The sequence below is a fragment of the Narcine bancroftii genome, chromosome 5 (assembly GCF_036971445.1).
Source record: "Narcine bancroftii isolate sNarBan1 chromosome 5, sNarBan1.hap1, whole genome shotgun sequence".
NCBI lineage: Eukaryota > Metazoa > Chordata > Chondrichthyes > Torpediniformes > Narcinidae > Narcine > Narcine bancroftii.
The window spans coordinates 238,335,653-238,359,509 of record NC_091473.1 but is presented as its reverse complement, the minus strand read 5'-3'; the positions used below and the strand labels follow the sequence as shown (position 1 = coordinate 238,359,509).

The following is a 23,857-nucleotide window of genomic DNA, read 5'->3' as shown; positions in this document are numbered from 1 at the left end:
CTACTTTGTTTATTTACTGAAATGTGTATAATATTGAAAAGGTGATCATTTACCTTTTTCCCCCCCCCCCCGATGGTAGCAAAGTGAAGAGGGCATGGGCTGGGTGGTGGGGGTCTTTGAGGATAGAGGCTGTTTTTTTTTTTTAAAAGAGACTGCCTCGTGTAGATGTCCTCGATGGAGTGAAGTCTGGTGCCTGTGCAGGCCAAGTTAACAACCCTCTGGAGTTTTTTTCTTGTCCCGAGATTTGGCACCTCCGTACCAGACAATGATGCAACCAGGCAGAATGCTTTCCACAGTACACCTGTAGAAGTTGTCGAAGGTCTTTGGTGACGTACTGAATGTCCTCAAGCACCTCACAAAGTATAGCTTCTGGTGGGTCTTCTTCGTCATTTAGAGAAAGAAGCAATTTGACTGCTAACCTGGATTTCATTCTCACTAGTCTTCCCCCAAGTGGCATTGGTGTAATGGAGCCAAGTTTCTGTTTTCGCAACAAGACAAACTTCTTCATGTTGTATATAACTAGAATGATACTAAATGGGGCAGACCCACAACAGATCTGGCATCTGTAAGGTTTTCTGGGCCATTTATCAGCAGAATAAAGTACTCTTATCGTAAACTATTATTTCCTGTCTCTGAATATTCTCCATTGAATCCTAAAAACAATGCCAAACTATGGGCAGCTATGTTCAGCCGAATACTCTGAGGGGCTGATTTGTCTCGGTTTCCTTCTGAGATCCCCATCACACCAGAATCCAACAGCAAAGTGCATGGTCTCCTTTTGCTGTGGACTTGTGTCACCATTGTCTGTAATTTACCGAAGATATTCATCCTAAGTGGTTGTGGATTGCAGAACTGTTGATTATTGTTATTTTGCTTGCCAGATTTAACCAAATCTATTTTTATTCTAGGTAGGAATTAATAAATGTCTATTTTGGACATGTTTACTTCAAGATATTCTGTTCAAAATTAGATGAGTGATAAATTTCCACTTAAAATCTCAAGCTATCTGTGCATGTCCTATTTTTTTTTAAATGTTTAAATCTATTGAAGTATGCTTTTTCAGTTGTAATTTCGAGAGTTGAAATGGTGGATTGTAAATTTATCCTTAGTCTAGATTGTATTTTTATTTTACAGATCTTTGAGCGAATTCTCTTCATTTGGGCCATTCGACATCCAGCAAGTGGTTATGTTCAAGGAATTAATGACCTGGTTACTCCTTTCTTTGTGGTATTCCTTTCAGAGCATGTGGGTAAGTGTACATCATTATAAACCTAATGACAGGATTATAACTAAATATATAATCTAAATATATTCAAGATACATGTCTGCCTTTCTCATTTTGTAAAAATTAAGATATGAGAAAAGAGAGAGTTTAGACAACATCCATAGTGTTATGTATATATTATTGTTTCCCTCTTGACCAAAAGCTTTCAGGATACTGGGTGGATAGAAGAAAATTGCAAGGTTCCAGAACTGTGAGAATATTTTTTTTTTGGAAAAGACTGACCAGTCTTGATCTCTCCAGAAAAGTGTTGAAAATTTAGTCTTTTGGAACATGTACCAAGGGGCAGTGAGAACATTTATTTGGAAAGTAGTTCAGCTAGTCAACCCATATAGAGTTTAGCAAATAAAACGGTATAAAGTGCAGAATAACAGAGATGAATCGATTATACAGAGCAAAAGCAACGTTATTTTACCAGAATGAGGTTCATTCAAAAGTATGATAATGGCAGGAAGAGAAACTCCTTAAATCTGGTGGTATGTGATGACACACTTGTGAGTCTTATTCCTGATGGGAGGAGGGTGAAGATTGTTTGCCATCTTTTAATATGTTGGATGGCTTTCCAAGGCAGTGGGCAGTATAGATCGAGTTGATTGAGTGGAGAGGGATTTGTGTGATGTTCTGAGCTGCATTCACAACTCTTTGCAGTTTCTTGTAGTTCCAATTGCCACACAGTGATGCGCACCGACAGGATAATTTCAATGGTGTATCTTTCGGGACCTTTTGGGCTGTGAGTCAAGCACCTGAAATAAATGGAAAATCTGCGTTGGTGCAAGAGGGCCCAGGCGGTTGGGTTCTTGGACTTTATCAGGGCACCACAACTGTCTGTATTCTTTATGGTTGGGGGCCTTTGTTTGGATGAGTTTGAGAGCTTGATCAGGAGGTCATTTGATTCAGAAGTGCCCAGCTTGAAAGAAAATTTTGAAGAACGTTGTTGATAATCCTGAACGTGCTTGGAGAGATGGTTGCTGGGAGAAGCTCACAAACTATCACCCCACTCTGATACCATCTTGGGACCTGGTTTGTGGATAAGATGCACGCTTTTACCTCCAATAAAGAATTTGGAAGAAATATCTTTCTCCAGAGCCAAATGAAGTGAGGAACTTGCTTTCCATGGAGCATTTGAGGCTAATAACTTCACAAGGGGAAGCTAAGTAATACATGAAAAGAGAGAGAAAATTTGTGGAAGGTGAACAATAACAAGTGGCGATGGATCTTTAAAGAAGGCCTTAGTTTTAAGAAAAAGCTGTACTTTCCTATCACAAAGTGATTGGCTGGTCTAACTAGTATGACCTCAACTTTTTCTTGGTTTGAAGCAGAAACTGTTCCTGTAAATTTAATGAAGGAAAAATAAATTGCTAAAATCCATCCTTTCATTTGAAAGGGAATTGAAGTTTTGAAAAGGGAGTTGGCCTGAGAGACAGATTTCCATTAATTGAATTTCGGTTTAAAAAAATTCGTACTATTTCTGGGAGAGTCAATTTGTAGCAACTCTTACAATCCACCCACTCACTACAGAAATCTAGGCTACTTCTCAAGTTGAGACAGACAAATTAGCCCTCTGACAAACAGCAATGTCTTCTTTCTAAGATACATTTTAATGTTTATTATAATTGAGTGAAATTAGTTGATTTCATATGTTTTGCATGTTTTACTTAAAAAAAATCAGGACATCACTGGTTCCTCGAAATAAAGTATGATTGATGGTGTATCTGCTTTGGAAGAATTAAGTACATCACTCTAATTATAGATTTCTGGGAGCACCAAGATCATCCCAAGCTAATCTGTGTAGAATACATTTGAGAAGTTAGTTCCCGGTCCTTATTTTCCAATTTTACTTTTAAAAAAAAAAAATGTCTTTTGAGTGCATTTATTATTACAAATACTTACAAATGGAGATTGGAAATTGAAAGATGAGAAGTTACTGTATTATATCAAAATCAGGATTGTTAGGCTGGGAATTAGTTTCTTCCTACAGGCTGTGAGATTGATGAACAGTATCCTGTAATTCCCAAAATATTTATATTTATCTTTGTTTATATACGATTATTATATACCGTGCTTGCGTGCGTGGATCGTTGTCCGGAGAAATGTTGTTTTGTCAAGTTGTAGACGTACAGTTAGATAATGATAAACTGGAGCATGAAGTAAGACACATGATGAAGTATGAGCTCAGAAGTATCATGTATAATTGATCATCAACAACATTTTTTTGTGACATTTGTTTCACTATTTGAGGAACCACCACACTAAAAAATGTTGACCTGTATTCAGTGTAATTCATGAGTATGTTCACAAAAAATGTTTTCCATAGGGGCAGCACAGCACCAGCGATTGGGACCGGGGTTCAAATCCCGGTCAGGAGTTTGTAGGTTCTTCTCGTGTCAAGAGCTCCGGTTTCCTCCCACTGTTCAAAACGTACTGGGGGTTGTAGGTCCGTTTGTTATAATTGGGCAGCATGGGCTTATGGGCCGAAAGGACCTGTTCCCATGTTGTATGTCTAAACTTAAGAAATTTAATCTACCATTTCAGATTTAAAATAGATTTTGAAATTTGACTTTGCAGGTCGAGGAACATCTAGCAAGTGGGAAGCTTTTAAAATGAGATGAAGAGGGTTCAAGGCCAGCATGTTCCTTTTAGAGTGAAGACCAAGGCTGGAAAAATTACAGAAGCTTGGTTGATGAATTATTTAAGTAAAAATACAATGCTGGAGAAACTCAGCAGGTCAAACAGTGTACTTTATATAGCCAAGATAAAGATACATAACCAATGTTTCGGGTTTGAGGTCTGGACTAAAATGATGGAGGTGAGGAGCAGGGATGGAGCATAGCCCACAGGCAAGAGGTAATAGATAAAGCAAAAAGGGAGAGGGGGAATGGGTCAATAGCTGCTTTCACATCGCCAAACCTCCTAGGAAGTGGGTAAATTTGCCAGGCATGTTGCACCCAGGGAGCCTTTCCCATTGTAGTATCATTTACCCAATTCATTGCGAACCCGACAGACATCACAAGTGACATATTACGTACTTGTAGGGCAGTGAAATCATAATGGGAATAAAGCACATATACACTCAATGAATAAAAGACTATAGGAGAATCTACCACAATGGGCTTCAGACTGTTCAAATTTAAGACAAACCCACAATCCAGCTTGTCATTATTCCATAAAGAATAGAGTATAACAATTTACATAGTATTTCATCGTATGAGGTATTAAAAGTCATATTTATGATGATTTAAAACACAGGTATAGACTTACAGCCCCACTGGTCGTGCTCTGATAGCTACACCGACTGGCCAATTATATTTCACATCACAGTTGGCCGCACTCTGACATTACCGCCGGCCGCTCTCTGACTGACTGACGTAAGCATGCAGGCACTAAATGGTACCCGGTAATTTGCGTCAACCATTCACACCTTCTCAGACTAACGAGTTAACTTGGCTGGGCTCCAACACTTGCCCCCACCAAGAGTCAGAACCTGGTGGATTTTTACTCGCCCTGCCCGGTTGGAACCTATCACACCACCAGATCAATGCCCAGTACGGACCCGCTAATTTGGCCGGTTCAACCCACATATGTTGATGATAATGCCATCTGGTTGGAGAATGGCCGGACAGAATATCAGGTGTTCTCCTCCAATTTGCAGGTGGCCTTGGTTTGGCAGTACATGAGGCCATGGATAAACATGTTAGTTTGGGAGTGGGTTGCATAATTGAAATGTTTGGCCACTTGGAGACATCAGTCATTTATATGCGGACAGAGCGAAGGTGCTGAGTGAAGTCATTTCCCAGTCTGTGTCCAATCTCTCCGTTGTGGAGAAAGGAGCACCTGATGCAGTAGGTGACTCTCACAGATTCGTAAGTGGTGTTGCTTCATTTGGAAGGACTATTTAGGGGTCTGAATGCTGTTAACGGAGGAGGTATATTTGCAAGTCTGGCACTTACTTTGGTCACAGGGTAAGATGCCAAGGGGGTGATTAATGGGAAGGGATGAGGGAGGGAGCAATGGAGTTATCTATCTGATGAGTTATTTATCCAGATCCATGTATCTTGCAACTACTATATTCAGCTCAAGAAAATTGTTCTAACTTGGGAAGCATGTTTTTTTTTCCATGCTAAACATGTGCAAGATTGATAACAATGATTTGGCCATAAGCAACCAGAACATTGATTCAAAAAGTTCTATCATAAAGAAACTTATTGTGGGGCCTTCTCAGAAGCAACCTCAATTGCTGAAATCACTGGGACCAACTTCAAGCTTAGTGTCATATAAAGGAAGGAACATTTTGAAAATGAAAGAAGACTATTATCGTCACAGAAAATCTCTTCTATGACTTGCAAAGAGTTTTTAAAAAATTCTCATTGCTTCTATAGGCAACGGAATTTCTTGAGAAATTCTCATGGGCCTCATAAGATGCAGATTTTGTTTTGCATATTTGTTACAAAATAAAATGGGAATAAAACAAGGAAATGCTGAATAAATTGTGGAATGCATTTTTTTGCTCAGATATACAGGAGGTCTTTTACCTGTCTTGTCACCAAGCTTGAGTTAAATATTTTCACAAATATTTAATGTTCAGATATTTTGATTTAAAGAGCAAAACTTAGTATTTGTATTCTGCCTATTCTGAGCAGGTTTGGAATGAGATTTTAATGAAAGTTCTGACAGTTTTGTTTTACTACGGGGCCTTTTTAAAAGGGAAGTAGAAAATAGAAAATTGGAGCTGATTTTTATTTGAATGCGAAAACTAAAATATGCAAATAAAATCCAGACTTCATTAAGGCATGAAATATACTTCACTGTCAAAATAACCATAGTTCTGTGGAAGTTGCGCAAAAACCTCAGGTATATTTAATTGTCTCCCAGATTAAATGGTTTGATATTTCCGAACTTGCAGAAAAATAACACAAACCAAACTCCATATGGGGTATGCATGTGCGGTAACTTTCTGACTTAGTTTTTTGAATAATATCTTGATATTTAATTCCTATAAAATTCTAGCACAAGAAAAACAACCATGAGAAACCAGAGTCTTGTATATATAGTATGCTAATTGTTGGAGATTTTGGATAAAAGATTTTATTTAGCTTTCCTTTGACTACCTTAGTCAGCCTACTTTTTTTTTCACTTTATTTTGCTCTCCATAGCTGATATCACAAAAGACTATTTCATCTTCCTGGTTCAGAATATGAGCTGTTTATTTCACAATATTTCTGTTAATTAAGGTGATATTCCTTCACTTGCCTTGTTCACACACTTTTTGGCTGACCTGCAGAGGGTGCCAGTGCATTTCTATCTTCCATCTACAGCACTATCCAATGCCTAATGGACATGAGTTAGAGCCACTTACCAGCCGCAGAGAGTTCTGGCCTGATATCTTGATCATAAGTGAATGGGTGCTGACAGATAATATTGTAAACGTTTGATACCTCATCAACTCATAAACAATGAAGAACAAAACAAGAGTCACTAAATAAAATTCACAAAGGAACAATGCAATCATGAAAGTACAGTAAAATCTATGATGGGAATGGATTTTTATGCTGCTATAACAATTATCTCCAGAAAGTTTTCAACAGGCAGATTGGTCTGCACAAACACTGGAACTGTTATAGACTAAGGTTTTCAATTTCATTGACGCTCTCAATCTGATGCTATTATCAGAAAAGTTTTCGGGGAATAAATTATTCTCTCAATCCATGTTCTCATCTTTTAAAGTATTTAATAATGTTCAATCTAATATTGTGAGCTTTCTTGCTGCAAAATCTAATTGTGCTACTACTCCATTCTCTGGGTGAAGCACTCCTGGATTAATAACATTCAGTATTGACATTATCGATGCGATATACAGTAAAACAAAACAGTATCTGACACCTATGGGGAATGATAAATGCCTGATGAGTGAATAGTTGCTTGATATGATTGGTAAACTAACCACTGTGGGCGGGGGGGCTCCAATTTTATGCTTTTGTATATTTCATCTATTTTTTTTCTGGTTCCTGGAATTTCGGATAATGGGGATTTTTACTGTATTTAATCTTTCGGGTATTTTTGAGGAGAGGTGAAGAAGCTGATTGTATGCCATCTGATAAGGGTCCTTGACCTATTGTTGCTTTTCTTCCCATAGATCTGGCCTCACCTCCTGAATATTTCCTGAGCTTTCCATTTTTCTTTTCAATTTGCAGCATCCACAGTTTTGATTTTCACTTGCTAATTACTACAGTACTGTATTTGGTATTTCCTTGAATTTGAAATCATTTTGGTACTGTTTAAAAAATGGACTGGTTCTGCATTGTTATTTTAATTAAGAAACAAAATGTTCAATTGGCTTGTTTAAAGATTTTTTTTTAAAGCCAAGAGTTCAATCGGGGATTACAGTGTTCACTGAGACCTGGCTAATTGAGAGCAGCCCATCTTCCACCGTGAGGACTGGACACTGGCATCAGGTAAAGGCAGAGGTGACATCACCAATTCCTTATGGTGCACCAATTTGATGGTTATGACCCAGTCCTGTTACCTCAAACTGAAACATCTGGTGATCAAGTGTCATCCATTCGCTGTGCCAAGGGAGTTCGCCGCCATCATTCCGGTCTCTATAATACATTATTCCCCAGGCTAACATCAGGCTGGCATTGGAGAGGCTGAGCACGGTCAAGCAGCAGCCACAAGAGAGCACACCCTGATGCCTTCCTGATCATTGTCGGGGACTTCAAACAGTCCTGAAGAAGTCTCTAACAAACATATTACCTGAGCCACCAAACATATTACCTGAGCCACATAACTGGCTGTGATGCATCACTCTCTGATCTGCTAAACACCTTTTGTGCTTGATTTGAAAAGGAGAATTCAATGATACCAATGAGATTCCCTGCAGAACTGACGACCATGTGATATCTGTATCTGAGGTTGACATCAGAACATCTTTCAAGATGACACCTTGCAAGGTGTCAAGCCCTGATTGTATACCTGGCATTGTCCTGAGAATCTGTGTCAACATACTAGCTGCTTGTTTACTGACATTTACAATCTTTCATCGCCACAGTCGGAGGTTCCCACCTGCTTCAAAAGAGCATCAATTATACCTTTGCCAATAAAAGTAGAGTGAGCTTCCTCAATGACTATTGCCTAGTAGCGTTCACATCCTCTGTAATGAAATGCTTTGAGTGGTTGATCATGGTCAGAATTAACTCATACCTAAGTAAAGATCTGGACCAACTGCAATTTGCCTAACACCACAATTGCTCCATGACAGATGCAATCTCACTGGCTCTTCACTCAGCCCTGGATCACCAAGATAACAGCAACAAGTACATCAAGCTGCTTTTCATCAACTACAGTTCAGCTTTCAGCATATCCTCAGTACTGGTCAGCAAGCTTTAAAACCTGGGCCTCTGCAACTAGATCCTTGACTTCCATATCAGAATGCCACAGTCATTATGAATGGGAAGCATCGTCTCCTCCTCATTGACAATCAACACAGGCACACCTATTAGAATGTGTGCTTAGCCCACTGCTCTACTTGCTCTACACACTTGACTGGCTAGGCACAATTCAAATGCCATCTACAAATTTCTTTGGCAGAATCACAGAGAGCAATGAGCAAGTGTAAAGGAATGAGATAGATCAGCTGGTTCAATGGTGTCACAACAACTGAGGAACTGATTGTGGACTTCAGGAAGAGGAAATCAGGAAATCACAAACCAATCCTCATCGAGGGGTCAGAGGTAGAAAGGGTTAAGAACTTTAAATTACTGGGTGTCAACATATCTGAAGATCTATCTTGGGGCTTCTATGTCGATGCAATCACAAAGAGGACTCGCCAGCTTCATGAGGAGTTTAAGGAGATTTGGTATGTCACCAAAGACCCTTGCAAATTTCTACAGGAGTAGCATGGAGAGCGTGCTGACTGGTTGCATCACTGTAGAGTATGGAGGCGTCAATTCACAGGACCAGAAAAGATGACAGAGTTGTGAACTCGGTTAGCGCCATGGGTATCAGTCTTCACTTCTTTAAGGACATCTAAAAGAGGCAGTATCTCAAGAGAGCCACCTCTTCCTCGAGGACCCTCTCCTCCCAGGCTATGCCCTCTTCTCTCTGCTCCCATCAGGAAGGAGGTACAGGAGCCTGAAGATGAGCACCCAACAATACAAAATCAGCTTCTTCCCCTCTGCTTTCAGAATTCTGAATGGACCACGAACCCTGGACATGAATTCACTTTTCTCTTCTTTGTTTTTTAAAAAAAATGTATTTTATAGCAATATTAGCACCTGTAATACTGCTGCAAAGCAACAAATTCTGCAACATATGTTCAAGACAATAAATTACAATTCTGATTCAATTACCTTCTTCACAAAACTCCTTAATGCTGTTCTCATGCTTAAACGATCATTCAATAGTGTCATTTAAATTAAAACCATGATTTTGTTGATGACTTTAAATGTAGTTCTGATTTCAGTATGCTCAGAAATAATAACCATTACCTGAAATGGCTATTCATCAATGCAAGCCATATTTTTGATTACAGCAAACAGTTTATTTGTAGCATGTAGGTGCTTTTAAATACTGAATGCTGAATATTATTAAACAATACTTAATGCCACTCTATATATTTCAATCACCTGTGCTTGTTCGAATTAAAAAAAAAACTTCCAAAGAAACTCTACTCTGTCAGAAAAGATATCGTAAATTTGAGCATGATGCTTGAAATGCAATACAGGGTGTGGGGGGGTGGGGTGGTGGGGTCCCCAGTTTATGGAAGACCTGACCTGTGCATATTCCACATTATGATTTTGGAAAAATGGTTCGTTTCTGACTTGAGTGAAAATTCAGATGACCAAGAGTTGTCAGGAATGAAGCCCGACATAACCAGGATCAATCTAATTCTGTAGTTGATTCAACATGCTTGGCATTCACATGGCTTTAAATTTCTGCCATAATTTAGATACCCACATTGTGCTGCTTCATTAGGTTTAAAATTATTCTCTCATTCCTTATTTGCAAGTAAAATTTGAACTGCTGGTATAAGATTGTTCATCTTTCAAACATTATTATAAATACAGAAAAATTAATGATCACTTTTTGGTTTTGATCAGTTTAAAATTGTATTTTATTTATTTTGCTTTGCGTGTAAAATCTATTGGCACCCAAATATATTGCATGTATCCAGCAAAAATATATTCCCTCATTTCTAATGTACCTTCCATCTTCCCTCTCTGGAGTTCAATTTATCTGCTACACAGCTGTTGATTCTTGCAATGTTCAGACTACGTCAAGTACCATTAGGCTCCTCTCTAATGTCAAAATTGCGCTTTGCTCCAGTTTGATCCTGAAAAGCAAAGGTTCTTCACTATTATTGACTGTAATTTTTTTTAACATAGTCTCTCCTTACTTTCCACCCACATCATCCACAATGAGTCAATTGTTTTGTCAGCAAATTGAAATGGTCCATTCTGTAATTATTTCCCCACCATCTGAGTGCTTCCCCTGATTTCCAATTCCAGTGATTTTTAACTGTCCAGTTTCCCTTCTAACCAACAGAGACTGATGTTGCAAAGAGTTCCACTTACTTCAGCGTTATCTGCAAGCTCCCAATTCTTCTAATTGTGAAAACATTCATGTCCTCACAGCATCCCTGTCTTTGTCAAAGTTCTTGAAGGTGGGGTTGCCATAGAATTTTTATATTGGTTTGCATTTTCAAGGTGCTCCAATCAGGTTTCTGTTCTGATGACTGAAATACTGTGAACTAACATCCTAAATAATATTTGTGTGACTTTGTAAGACCATGTCTCTGGCCATTTTTCAACTAATCTTTGACCTGCTAACAGCAGCATCTCTTGCCAGAGGGAAGCTTTTTGTTGTCATGTGTCTCCCTGAATGGCAGTGCAAATGGCCTGCTCCCAGGCATCTATCCATCTGTGCCACTGTGTAACAGACTGAGAAAATGTAGAACTAGAAGCCTGGCTGATTTGCCTTCAATCTCAGGGTTCTGGATTGTTACGGTAGTCAAAAACAAGTGTTAATATGATGACTGCCATGTTAAAGTAGGATGGTATTTCAAATTTATTGAGAATAAACTTAAAAAATAACCCAGTTGTTTGAGTAATAAAGAGATACCTTGAGCACTTATCATTGTTTAATATCCAGTTAATTTTCTTCAAGTCAAAATCAATAGCCTGAGAAATGGAATTGGGTTACGCCAGTGATTATTTCTCAGTCTTATTCCACAATAGTAAAATTAGACATGATATTTTAGAGTGCTCTTAGGCAAGCACATATAAAATATAAAATCATTAATTACTCTCCACACCTTTTTGCCTGTATAGACATAAATTGGAACTTGGACTTTTCAATTTATGATTAAAGTAGAACAGTTTCATTGAAACTAAAAGAACCTGATTCTAGGTTGTTGCTTTTCTTCCTATTAAATGTAAGCTCTTTCAAAATTGGTAGGCACAACTTCTGGTTTTTCCAGACAAACTTCTGCAGAATGTATTTAAACTGACGGTGAATATTGTCTTTTACATTTTGCTATCAGAAATGCACTCTTTTTGATGGAGAAGTTCTGGCTATGGCTGACTTCTGAAGGTGGGTCAGAAACCTTGGGGCAAGAAGGTTAAGGCCTACTCATCAGCAATAAATATGCACTCAGAGATGCCCTCTAACTTGACCTCCCTTGTGTACAAGATGCTTGCAGGCTCGAGTGTTCAAAAATTTGTCTTCACCCGATATCAGTGATGTTCAGCAGAAAGTGTTTCGACTCTGAATGTACTCTCAGGAGGTCAAGTTTCAACTTAATTCTCATTTATCACCACAGGACCCTTTCAAGCAGCCACAGCAGACCTCTGCCATGGTTCCAATTTGCTCATTACTGCTTCAACCTGAGATGTCACCCTGGTACTATATTCTGAAGATAAACACAATCTGCTGGAGGAACGCAACAGGTCAAGAAACATCAGTGGAAGAAAAAGATTGGTTGATGTTTTGAGCTGAAACTGTTGACTGAGACTGAAGAGATTTTGTAGAGAAGCCAGCATAAAGAGGACAGAGTGGAAGCTACATTCTCCACTTAAATTTCATTGAAGATTAAGTACCACCTCAGCCACTTTAATTACCTTAATATTGGTTTCTCAAGGCAGGAGGGAGCCATTGGCTCCTTCCAGTATGATTTCTGTTATTTGCCTGGACCTATCCATCATCAAGAAAGGTTTCCATGTTCTCAATGTACAACTTGTTGTGGGGTCATAAAAAAAAATTTCTATGCATGGATACCATAAAGCATAGAAAACTTATTCAACCTGAATCTGCAGTAGGCATTTTTTTTTGCAGCCAATACTCTGGGAGAATGGATCTTTCATACAGCAATCCACTCCATCACTAGTTTCTTGCACTCCTCTCACGGCCATATTCAGAGAATTCATTATAGTGTGTTGCAAGTTGCTGACAGAAGAGTGACGATCTTCACAACATGATAGTGCACAAATAATCAGCCAGGAGAGCATGGCTCAAGCAAAAATTTCACCGCATTCTGCTGTGCAAGTGTAGCTGCATTAACTGGAGCACATAGATGAAATACTACAATGTATATGGAATGCCACTAAATCAGTCCTTCCTGATGAATGCTTATAGTTTAATGAACTCTTACATTTGCATAAAATATTCCCCCGATGGATCAGCAGCTCTAAATGTTGCTTAAAAATCTTGTAAGTTCAAGAAACAGAATCAATTACAGAATTAGAAGTCACTTAAGCAAGTGTGGATCAATTGGGGAAAGCCAGCACATATTTGCTAAAGGTTTGTCTTACTTAATGGTTAGTTTTTTTGAGGTATGGGCTGGGTTGAGAAGGGAAATGCAGATTGTGTACCTTTGAACTTCAAAATGCATTTGATAAAGCGCCACAGGATAACAGATGAGACATCAAGATCAAAGTTTATGGAATAAAAGAGCTAAAACAGCAGTAGTGGGAGGAATTTCCAAGGGAGTTGTACAAAAGACACTGTTTTTGTTTAAATACATTCATTACTTGGAGTTGGGTAAATGGGGCACAATTTGAAGATGATTCCAAAACATAATAAGCTGTCTGGATAGTCATAGAAGGAAATCTAGACAAGGCAAATGGGCTGGGCAAAAAGGTGGGCAATAAAATTAAATGTTGAGAAATGAGGTGTTAAATTTTAAGGGGGACAAAAAGTAATATGAATTAGAGGGGATAGTTTTGAAAAGGGTACAAGAGCAGAGAGGACTCTGGTGGTTGGAACGAGGGAAACATTATTGAAGTTGTGCGTGGTACTGGTGGGGCCACATTAGAGTACTGTGCACAACCTTGGTGACCTTGCGCTGGCATTGGAGGCACACCAAAAAAGATTCATTGTGATAATTCCTGCAGTGAGAGCAGCCAAATACATTAGACCATTATTTTTGAGATTTTGGTGAATGAAGAGTGGGTGATCTTAATGAACTCTGGAAAAACCTCAGAAAGGATGAATAGAAGTAAAGATGTTTCTGTCACGAGAGAAAATAGTAAATGAAGGAATATAGTTACAAGATTAAGGGGTGGTCTTTTACAATTGATCTGCATAGGGACTTGTATAGAAGAGCATGGAGGTTCCATGTTCATCCATGTTCGTCTTCACATCTTGCATTCAGTCAGGCAGACGAGAGATTGTGTGTCCTCATTAACCATTTCAAGGAACTATCCCTGTTGTCATCCAATGTGGATGCCCTACCCTGTAATAGGAGAGGCCATTCAACACCTTTCTAAGCAGGATGGCAGACAACAGCTTAATGTAGCCTGGTATATCTCTCTCTGATGTGCATCCTTACTAATATATTTTGATTATCCTTCTCTTGTGCCAGTCTCTAAGGTGCTGCTGGGACAATAAAATACAGTAATCTTGTTCATTGCCCTCGTCTTGTTCTTATTTTCCACTCCTTATGGGGTTTTGGAGAAGAAGAAAATCTCTCTTGATATCCCATAAGGGAAAACTAATAAGTTTTACACAAATGATCGTTACCTAGCTGTCTTACCTTAATTGTCTAATAGGACATGGAATCAAAATGAAGTATTGTTTATGAATGTACCCAGCAGACTTTTTCTAGCCTCTGCTTCTGAGGTGGTTTTGGCCTTTGATTCTTCAATAAACAAAAATGCTGGACGTGGCAGAAAGGCAAGAAGATGCCTCTCTCATGTAGGTGACACCCCACCCTCATGCCGTGCCTTTTTATCATTAATGAATAACATTATTCTTACTTCAGAGGCTTGACTTTGTTGGGGTGATTGGATGAGAATATAGGATGTGGATGGTGTAACAAGTTCTGTGATAATGATTAACTGAGTTCGTCTGTTTAAGTGAGATCAATTTTTTTTTTGCATGCCCCTTCATAACTTGCAAGGTGATTCAGTTTCTTTCAATGTTGCCTGTACTACAACTCCTCCATTTCCTGGAGGAGCTGGTTGTAACCCATCTTCTGAGATGCTTTTAAATGGTGGGCCTGCGTCTTTGCCTCTGCACCCAAACTTGGTGCACAAAGCCTCTGACTTGATTATTTCTTCAGAAACGAAGACATTTCAGTTCATTTGTGTAAATGATGAAACTCCTACAGCTGTTATCTCCTCCATGGCACTATAATGTGATGCTGTCAGCCAGTGCGTTTCCATGCAAAGAATTAAGTGTCCGACTGCCAGCAACACCACATGTCCAACTCGTATGCTGTTTGAAATGTATTTCAACCATTCTTTATCTATTTTGACAGTTAATTTTTTTAATTAAAATTTTAAATTTAGACATATAGCACGGTAATGAGCTATTTTGGCCCTCGAAATCTTCCGCCCAATTTACACCCAATTAACCTACACTCCCGGTATATTTCAAATGGTGATAGAAAACCAAAGCCCCTGGGGAAAACCCACACAGACATGGGGAGAATGTACAAATTCCTTACAGACTGCACGGGATTTGAACCGTGGTTCTGCTCACTAACACTGTAAAGGCATTGTGCTAACTGCTATACCAACCATGCCATGCGAGATCAGAATGGAGTTCTGATCTCGCATTAGAGCTAATCACAATAATCTATGAACATAGGAAAAATGTGAAATAGAATTTCTAGGAAAACTAAGAAGTACATGATTGAAATTAACCACTCGATTAAAGTTGGTTTTGTGGGATTTTGTAAGGTGTGGTCCACCCATAGCTGAATAGAAACTGCTATTTTCTTTGCATTTAGCCTATGGCAGTATTGGTTTTGATATAAAATGTCATTTAGAACTAGATCAAGTGCTATATAATTGAAACAAGTGTTTGTGTGAAAGCCATTTAAATGGACAATCTCAAAAATGGGTATCTGCTGGAAGATCCAGTCAACTTGGGAAATATACAAGAGCTATTTTCCAGCCATTGGCAATTTGCAAATTCTAAACCAAAAATCGCCTTCATTTCACCCACCCCTTGTATATCTTTAATCATATGATGCAGCCTGGTTTCAAAGTGGCTGCATGTGGGACCTGGTGTCAGGATCATTGATGCATTTCAATTCAGCTTCTTTCCTTCTTGAGTGCGAGCTCTCCTGAGTTTAAAGTATATTGGTGAGCCCAAAGAAGCCCCAGATGAAATCATGGAAATGTCTTCTGTAAAATGGAAAGACTTATTTTCTTGCAAATTCTGTCACAATTTCTCTGTTGGAATTTTAAATAAAAACTCTCCATTTTTACTGCTATTATTATAATTTCAGACAACTTGTTTTTTTTGGCTTCCCCATTTTGCTCTTATTTTGCTTAAACATGTACTGAGAAGAAAGGTTTGCTGGAACCATTCCTGAGGCACTTTCATGACCATGTGTAACTTCGAAATATATTTGATTGTTGGAAGGTTATGACAATTAACACAAAATTGATTGCCAAATATATTAGTGCAGGGCTGAGGGAATGCAGTAGAGTGAATGCTCAGTCTTTGTTCCCCAGAGTAAATGATTTTAGAAGTAGAGAGCATAGGTTTAAGGGGAGAGAATTAATAGGACTTGGACATCTTTTTTCATATCTGGAACAAGGTGCCAGTTGAAGCTACAGTGGTGGGTATGATTACAGCATTGAAAGGACATTTCAGATACAAGTAGTCCTTGACTTCTGACCTACGCGAGTTATGTCCACCTGCACATACGACCAATTAAAAAAAAATCTTTATTAAAACTACAAGTACATATTTTGAGTTATAAGTACTGTATATAGTGGTCCCCGCTCCCAGCGGCAGCCCAATGTCCCCGCTCCTGGTGGCAGCTTGAGGGCCCCTTTCCCCGACTTATGACCAAACCCGAGTTACCACCAATCCTCCAGTCCCCATTACGGTCACAAGTCGGGGATGACCTGCATATAAATGGGACAATTGAAGGCAACTTGGTCAGCATGGACAAGCTGGGTTGAAGGGTCTGTTCTAGACAATGTAACTCAATGACTCTGAATATTGTTTAATTTGTCATTAAACTGACACCACTTAGCACCAGCAGTTCTCATTGTACTATTACAAGAAACAAAAACGTGTCATGGCAAAAGAAAATGCCCCTCAATCAATGGCACTTAAATTATATTAGCATAGAAATTCATCAATGAATTGGGATGTTCATTTTGCAAGGCTACTTAATAGATTATTAACAATTGAATGTTTGAATTTTGGGCAGTACTAAAAGGCTTTTAAAGTGCCCTCCTTTGGATACTATGCCATGGTAAAGTCTCAAAAGTTCCATGAAGATTCTGGAGTGAGGGCAAGTCTTGGGGTAGGAGTGGGAAATTCATTTTGACAATGTCTAGGAATTAGATTATTGTGTTGCTGGCTTCAATCTTGTGATTGGATGATTATTGGACCTTGTATTAATGTTCTAGTATAAATTAATGAAAAAGCAATTTATTATTACCCGTTCACCATAATTGTATAAAATAGCCAGGTCATGATAAAATAATTAATGCAAATTGGACCTGGAGTGAGTTTTCTCTCAGTTTCATCCATGCTAGTTTGCAATCTTATTTTAACAGTGGGTCCTTTTGTTAGTTTCCATAACTTGAATTGGAAACAATGAGATGGACAAGAGCTTTAACTCATTGTTATACTGTAGTTACATGGCAGAGTGTTCATGGAATTGCAATTTTCTAAGAAAAATGATTTTTAAAAAACATTTTCGTTCTTACACCAGTTATTCTTGTGAGGTTAATTACTTCGTGAATGTAGTGTATTAATAAAATCTTTGAATCAGTCTAAAATCTTCTAGTGCAAGGAACAGCTTTTGACCCACAATCTTTTTGATCTGTGTTATCTTACAGCTATCAATAGCTCTCATATAGTACACTGCATAGGAGAAATAGACCACTGTTTTAGTTATTTTGCTTTGCTGATCGCAGCCCTGCCTTTATGATCATTAGGAGAAAATGTGATTTTTCTTCGTCTTCTCGCATCAAATCATTAGCGAATTGAAGGGTATATTTTTCTGAAGTTAATTCCAGTGATTTGAATCAATAATCTAAGGCTTTCTATATTTTTTTTTCTGAGGAAACAGATGGAAAAGAAGAAAGTATATAGTTTTGTGTGGGATATATAACTGTTGTTCAGCCTTTTGAAGCATTTCTGGTGTAATTTTCATTCAAATCCCACAACTTAAGTAAATTTATCATTCAAAATTTGCATTGGTGATTTCAACATAAGACAGGAAGTTTAATGCACTCTTGTCTACAAAATTTGTATTAAGCATCTGATTTTTTTTTCCAAACTCAGGCCAAATATTTGGTTGGAAAGGGTTGCTGCAAGATGCAGGTTAAAGATGCAACTCCAATGTGTTTTTTTTCTAACATGTTATTAAATTCTGGATGAAATAGTGAGTATATTTCCTGTGCTTAACTTCTGCTTGATCAGTTTTCAGAGGGGAAAAAAAATCCAAAGCTTTTTTAATCAGTGTAAATACTGATGGCTTGACAGTTGCAGGAATCTGGTATGTCGCTGTGGCTGGAGTCCAGGTTGTGGTTCGGGGTTGGAAACATTAAAAGTCAAGAACGTGGCTAAGTTCGGGGGTGGGGTCGGGGACAGCAGTGCTTGGAAGCTGAATCTTGTTTTGATAAATTGAAACATAAAAGCTGACACTCAGCAGATTCCATCTTCCTACTACTTTTAAACTCGCCAGCTTCGCTGGAAGATTTATTATTCTGTACTACTGTATAATATATATTTTTTTAAGTAAAATAAAATGTTTGGATATTTACATACAATAGTCCATAAAATCTACTTGTCCGGCAACACCGAAATCCCATTATCAGAGCTTTAGTATGCTGCTATAAAGAGGTCGACAGCATCGAGTCCACGCTGCTGAAGATCCAGCTGCGCTGGATGGGTCACGTCTCCAGAATGGAGGACCATCGCCTTCCCAAGATCGTGTTATATGGCGAGCTCTCCACTGGCCACCGTGACAGAGGTGCACCAAAGAAAAGGTACAAGGACTGCCTAAAGAAATCTCTTGGTGCCTGCCACATTGACCACCGCCAGTGGGCTGATAACGCCTCAAACCGTGCATCTTGGCGCCTCACAGTTTGGCGGGCAGCAGCCTCCTTTGAAGAAGACCGCAGAGCCCACCTCACTGACAAAAGGCAAAGGAGGAAAAACCCAACACCCAACCCCAACCCACCAATTTTCCCTTGCAACCGCTGCAATCGTGTCTGCCTGTCCCGCATCGGACTGGTCAGCCACAAACGAGCCTGCAGCTGACGTGGACTTTTTACCCCCTCCATAAATCTTCGTCCGCGAAGCCAAGCCAAAGAAGATAAAGAGGATGCAGAATGGAACAAAATGTGGATAAATCATTTCCTCCTCATATAGTCTCTCTTTCATTGTTTGCAGAAATGGAAGGGTTGTCTTCTACTTCAAGCCAGCGGCTCAATTATAAATTAAAATGGGGTTAATTATAACACATACTATTGGCTCCATAGCAGAGAATGGAAGTTAACTTTGTAAGTTACAAATGTTTCGTTTCTGCCCTCTTCAACTCACTCCCTTTTCCACAGTCCCAGAATATGTGGCATTGATAAAGCAAGCACAGCACATTGATCTTTGTGTGGCTATGGGCAGAAATGTAATTCTTTGCATTTATTCTGATGCTGATCAAGGATAAGATTTTTTTAAGAAAAGGAAGTTCCAGTTCAAATTAACACGTGTTCACAGGTTAAGAAGACTTTTGCGAGTTTCTCCAGCATTGTGGTTTTACTTCAGTCATGGTGTCTGCAGATTTTTGTGTTCTTAAGCTGTGGTGAACAACGATGAGGGATAATGTTCTGACATGACAATATTGTTGAACCGAAGGCATCCAGGAGATGGAGATTGCAGATCATTTATTTTATAAGCAAGAGCTAAATGAGCCACATGTTTTACGACATGTAGTACTCTGAATGATCTAGGAAACAAGATCACAAACTGTCAGACTCTTTTAGTGATTTCATCAAGATATTTTGTTTAATCCTGCCAATGGATACAACATTGATGAAATCTTTCCAATCATGAATTTGTATTGTCAGTATATTGGGACATACAATTAAAAGGATTATGCTACTTTTTTTTAATGCATGTGCATGGCAGAAAATTTGTTGACAAAGTCTAATCATGAACAAGTGTGAGTTTGAATGGGAAGAGCTGTCTTTGTTCTGGAATGTCCATGCTGATCACCTAAAATGTGCAAATTTTAACAAAAAAATTGCTTTTATGTCCCCTACCAGCAAATTCAAAACAAATAATGTATTTCTGTGCTGGTTGAAACTGTTCCTGCAGCCTTCAACTGATAAATGTTTGGCAGAAGTGAAGGTGATAGTGGCAGGAAGAAGAAAGAACAGCTTCTGGGTCTTTGGCAAATAAAACATCAAAGGATGCCTTAAAAACATGAGATTAAAAATTTGAACAGCACAAGGAAAGTGACTTAGGATTGATGAATTAAATGGGAAATAGAGTAAAGGCATCGAATCCACGCTGCTGAAGATCCAACTGCGCTGGGTAGGTCACGTCTCCAGAATGGAGGACCATCGCCTTCCCAAGATCGTGTTATATGGCGAGCTCTCCACTGGCCACCGTGACAGAGGTGCACCAAAGAAGAGCTACAAAGACTGCCTAAAGAAATCTCTTGGTGCCTGCCACACTGACCACCGCCAGTGGGCTGATATCGCCTCAAACCGTGCATCTTGGCACCTCACAGTTCGGCGGGCAGCAACCTCCTTTGAAGAAGACCACAGAGCCCACCTCACTGTCAAAAGACAAAGGAGGAAAAACCCAACACCCAACCCCAACCAACCAATTTTCCCCTGCAACCGTGTCTGCCTGTCCCGCATCGGACTTGTCAACCACAAACGAGCCTGCAGCTGACGTGGACATTACCCCTCCATAAATCTTCGTCCGCGAAGCCAAGCTAAAGAAGAAGAGAGTAAAGGAAGACAATTATCCGGAGGGTACATGGTGAAGGAAGAGAAAAAAGAAGGAATGGATTTTAAAATTATGCATTTTTAAAATATCCAAAGAATTAATACCGTAAAGACATAGTTTTCTTTCTGTTTGAGAGACCGCTTGACAATCATTTAATTATTTAACCTTTTGTTACATTTAATGGATGGCAAATCTGCAAATAAAATAACTGTATGAAAATCCCTGGGAGGATAAGATTTTTAAATTTTTCACACTATGAACCATACTGACCAAAATACATGCAGGCATTTTTCTCTTGAATATATAGTGTCATTTTCTCCCCTTTTTCCCCCCTCCCTTCCCTCCCTCCCTCACTCCCCCTCCCCATTTATTCAAAGTTCAACCTATATGATACATTAAACCCATTAAACAATGTTGTCACTTAATAAAAATAAACAAGAAATTTGTGTCTTTTACTTTTACATACTGGGTCAGTTCATTTCGTTGTCTTCTCCTTCTGTCATTTTAGGTGTTGGAGGTCTGTGGTAGGATTTCTCTATTGTGTTTCATGTATGGTTCCCATATTTGTTCGAATATTGTAATGTTATTTCTTAAATTGTATGTTATTTTTTCCAATGGAATAAATTTATTTATTTCTATGTACCATTGTTGTATTCTCAAGTTGTCTTCTAATTTCCAGGTTGACATAATACAATTTTTTTGCTACAGCTAGGGCTATCATAATAAATCTTTTTTGTGCTCCATCCAAATCGAGTCCAAATTCTTTATTTCTTATATTATTTAGAAGGAAGATCTCTGGGTTTTTTGGTATGTTGTTTTTTTGTGATTTTATTTAATATCTGGTTTAGATCTTCCCAAAAATGTTTCACTTTCTCACATGCCCAAATTGCATGTACTGTTGTTCCCGTTTCCTTCTTACAGCGAAAAAATCTGTCTGATACTGTTGGGTCCCATTTGTTTAACTTTTGGGGTGTGATGTATAGCCTGTGTAACCAATTATATTGTATCATGAGTAACCTCGTATTTATTGTATTTCTCATAGTTCCAGAGCATAGCTTTTCCTATGTTTCATTCTTTATCTTTATGTTTAGATCTTGTTCCCATTTTTGTTTAGGTTTAGTTTGTTTCATTGTTCTCCTTTTCTTGCAGTTTGGTGTACATGTTTGTTATACATTTTTTAATTATCATTGTGTCTGTAATCACATATTCAAAATTGCTTCCTTCTGGTAACCTCAGCCTGCTTCCCAATTTGTCCTTCAAGTAGGTTTTCAGTTGCTGGTATGCAAACATTGTATCGTGAGTTATATTATATTTGTCCTTCATTTGTTCAAAAGATAATAATTTATTTCCTCAAAAACAATTTTCTATTCTTTGATCCCTTTTCTCTCCCATTCTCTGAAGGAAAGGTTATCTATTGTGAAAGGGATTAGTTGATTTTGCGTCAATATTAATTTTGGTAGTTGATAATTTATTTTATTTCTTTCTACGTGAATCTTCTTCCAAATGTTGAGCAGATGGTGCAATACTGGTGAATTCCTATGTTGCACCAATTTTTCATATGTCCAGATATCATATATGTCCAGATATCTTCTCCCCTATTTTATCTAGCTCTAAACTGGTCCAATCTGGTTTTTCCCTTGTTTGATAAAAATCTGAAAGGTATCTTAATTGTGCTGCTCTATAATAATTCTTAAAGTTTGGTAGTTGTAAGCCTCTTTGTTTGTACCATTCTGTTAATTTATCTAGTGCTATCCTCGGTTTCCCCCCTTTCCATAAGAATTTCCTTATTATTTTCTTTAGCTCCTTGAAGATTTTCTCTGTTAGGTGAATTGGTAATGATTGAAATTGGTATTGTATCCTTGAAGTTTATTCAAGGATAGGAAGTTTATTCTTCCTATCAGTGATAGTGGTAAGTTTTTCCAGTGCTCTAAATCGTCTTGTAATTTTTTCATTAATGGCTGATAATTTAGTTTGTATAGATGGCTGAGATTATTATTTAGTTGTACACCTAGGTATTGAATTGCTTGCGTTTGCCATCTAAATGGTGATTCTTTCTTAAACTTTGTGAAATCCGCATTATTCATTGTTGGCATTGCTTCACTTTTATTTGCGTTGATCTTGTACCCCGATACTTCTCCATATTCCTCAATTTCTTATGTAATTCTTTTATTGATATTTCTGGTTCTGTTAAGTATATTATGATGTCATCTGCAAATAGACTGATTTTATATTCCTTCTCTTTTATTTTTATCCCTCTTATTTTATGTTCTTATCAGTTCTGCTAGTGGATCTATAGCTAACGTGAACAGTGAAGGAGATAGTGGACATCCCTGCCTTGTTGATCTGCTTAATTTAAATTGGTTTGATATATATCCATTTACTGTCACTTTTGCCAATGGTCCCTTATATAATGCTTTAATCCAATTAATCCAATTAATATAGGTAGGTTGAATTTTTTGTAGTACTTTGAATAAATAATTCCATTCTACTCTGTCAAAGGCTTTCGCTGTGTCTAAAGCAACCGCCACTGTTGGAGTTTTGTTTCCTTGTACTGCATGGATTAAGTTAATGAACTTACAGATATTGTCCATTGTTCGTCTTTTTTTAATAAATCCAGTTTGATCTAGTTTTACTATTTTTGGTACACAGTCATCCAATCTGTTTGCTAATGGTTTAGCTATTATCTTATAATCTGTGTTAAGTAGAGGTATTGGTCTATACGATACTGGTGTTGGTGGATCTTTCCCCATCTTTAGTATTACTGTAATTATTGCTGTTTTGCATGAATCTGATATGTTTTGTGTTTTTTCAATCTGGTTCATTACTTCCAGGAGAGGAGGAATTAGTAAGTCTTTAAATGTTTTATAGAATTCTATTGGGAGTCGATCCTCTCCCGGTGTTTTATTGTTCGGTAGTTGTTTTTAATATCTCCTGTTTTTCTTCTATTTCAATTGGTTTTATTAATTTATTTTGCTCCTCTGTTTGCAATTTCGGTAGTTCAATTTTAGTTAGAAATTCATCTATTTTGTCTTCTTTCCCTTTGTTTTCAGTTTGATATAGTTGTTCGTAGAATTCCCTGAAGTTTTCGTTGATCTCCGTTGGGTTATATGTAATTTGTTTGTCCTTTTTCCTTGATGCCAATAC

At 38.1% G+C, this 23,857-nt stretch overlaps 1 protein-coding gene across 14 annotated transcripts in view; it reads left to right on the top strand.

Annotated features, from left to right (window-relative positions):
- LOC138765077 (TBC1 domain family member 22B-like) overlaps nucleotides 1–23,857 on the top strand; it is a 209,502-nt gene that overhangs the window by 94,926 nt on the left and 90,719 nt on the right. For all 14 annotated transcript variants that reach the window (XM_069941761.1, XM_069941759.1, XM_069941765.1 and 11 more), the window contains one exon: nucleotides 1,135–1,249. In XM_069941761.1, coding sequence (XP_069797862.1) covers nucleotides 1,135–1,249 — 115 coding nt within the window. The remainder of the gene's footprint in view (nucleotides 1–1,134; nucleotides 1,250–23,857) is intronic.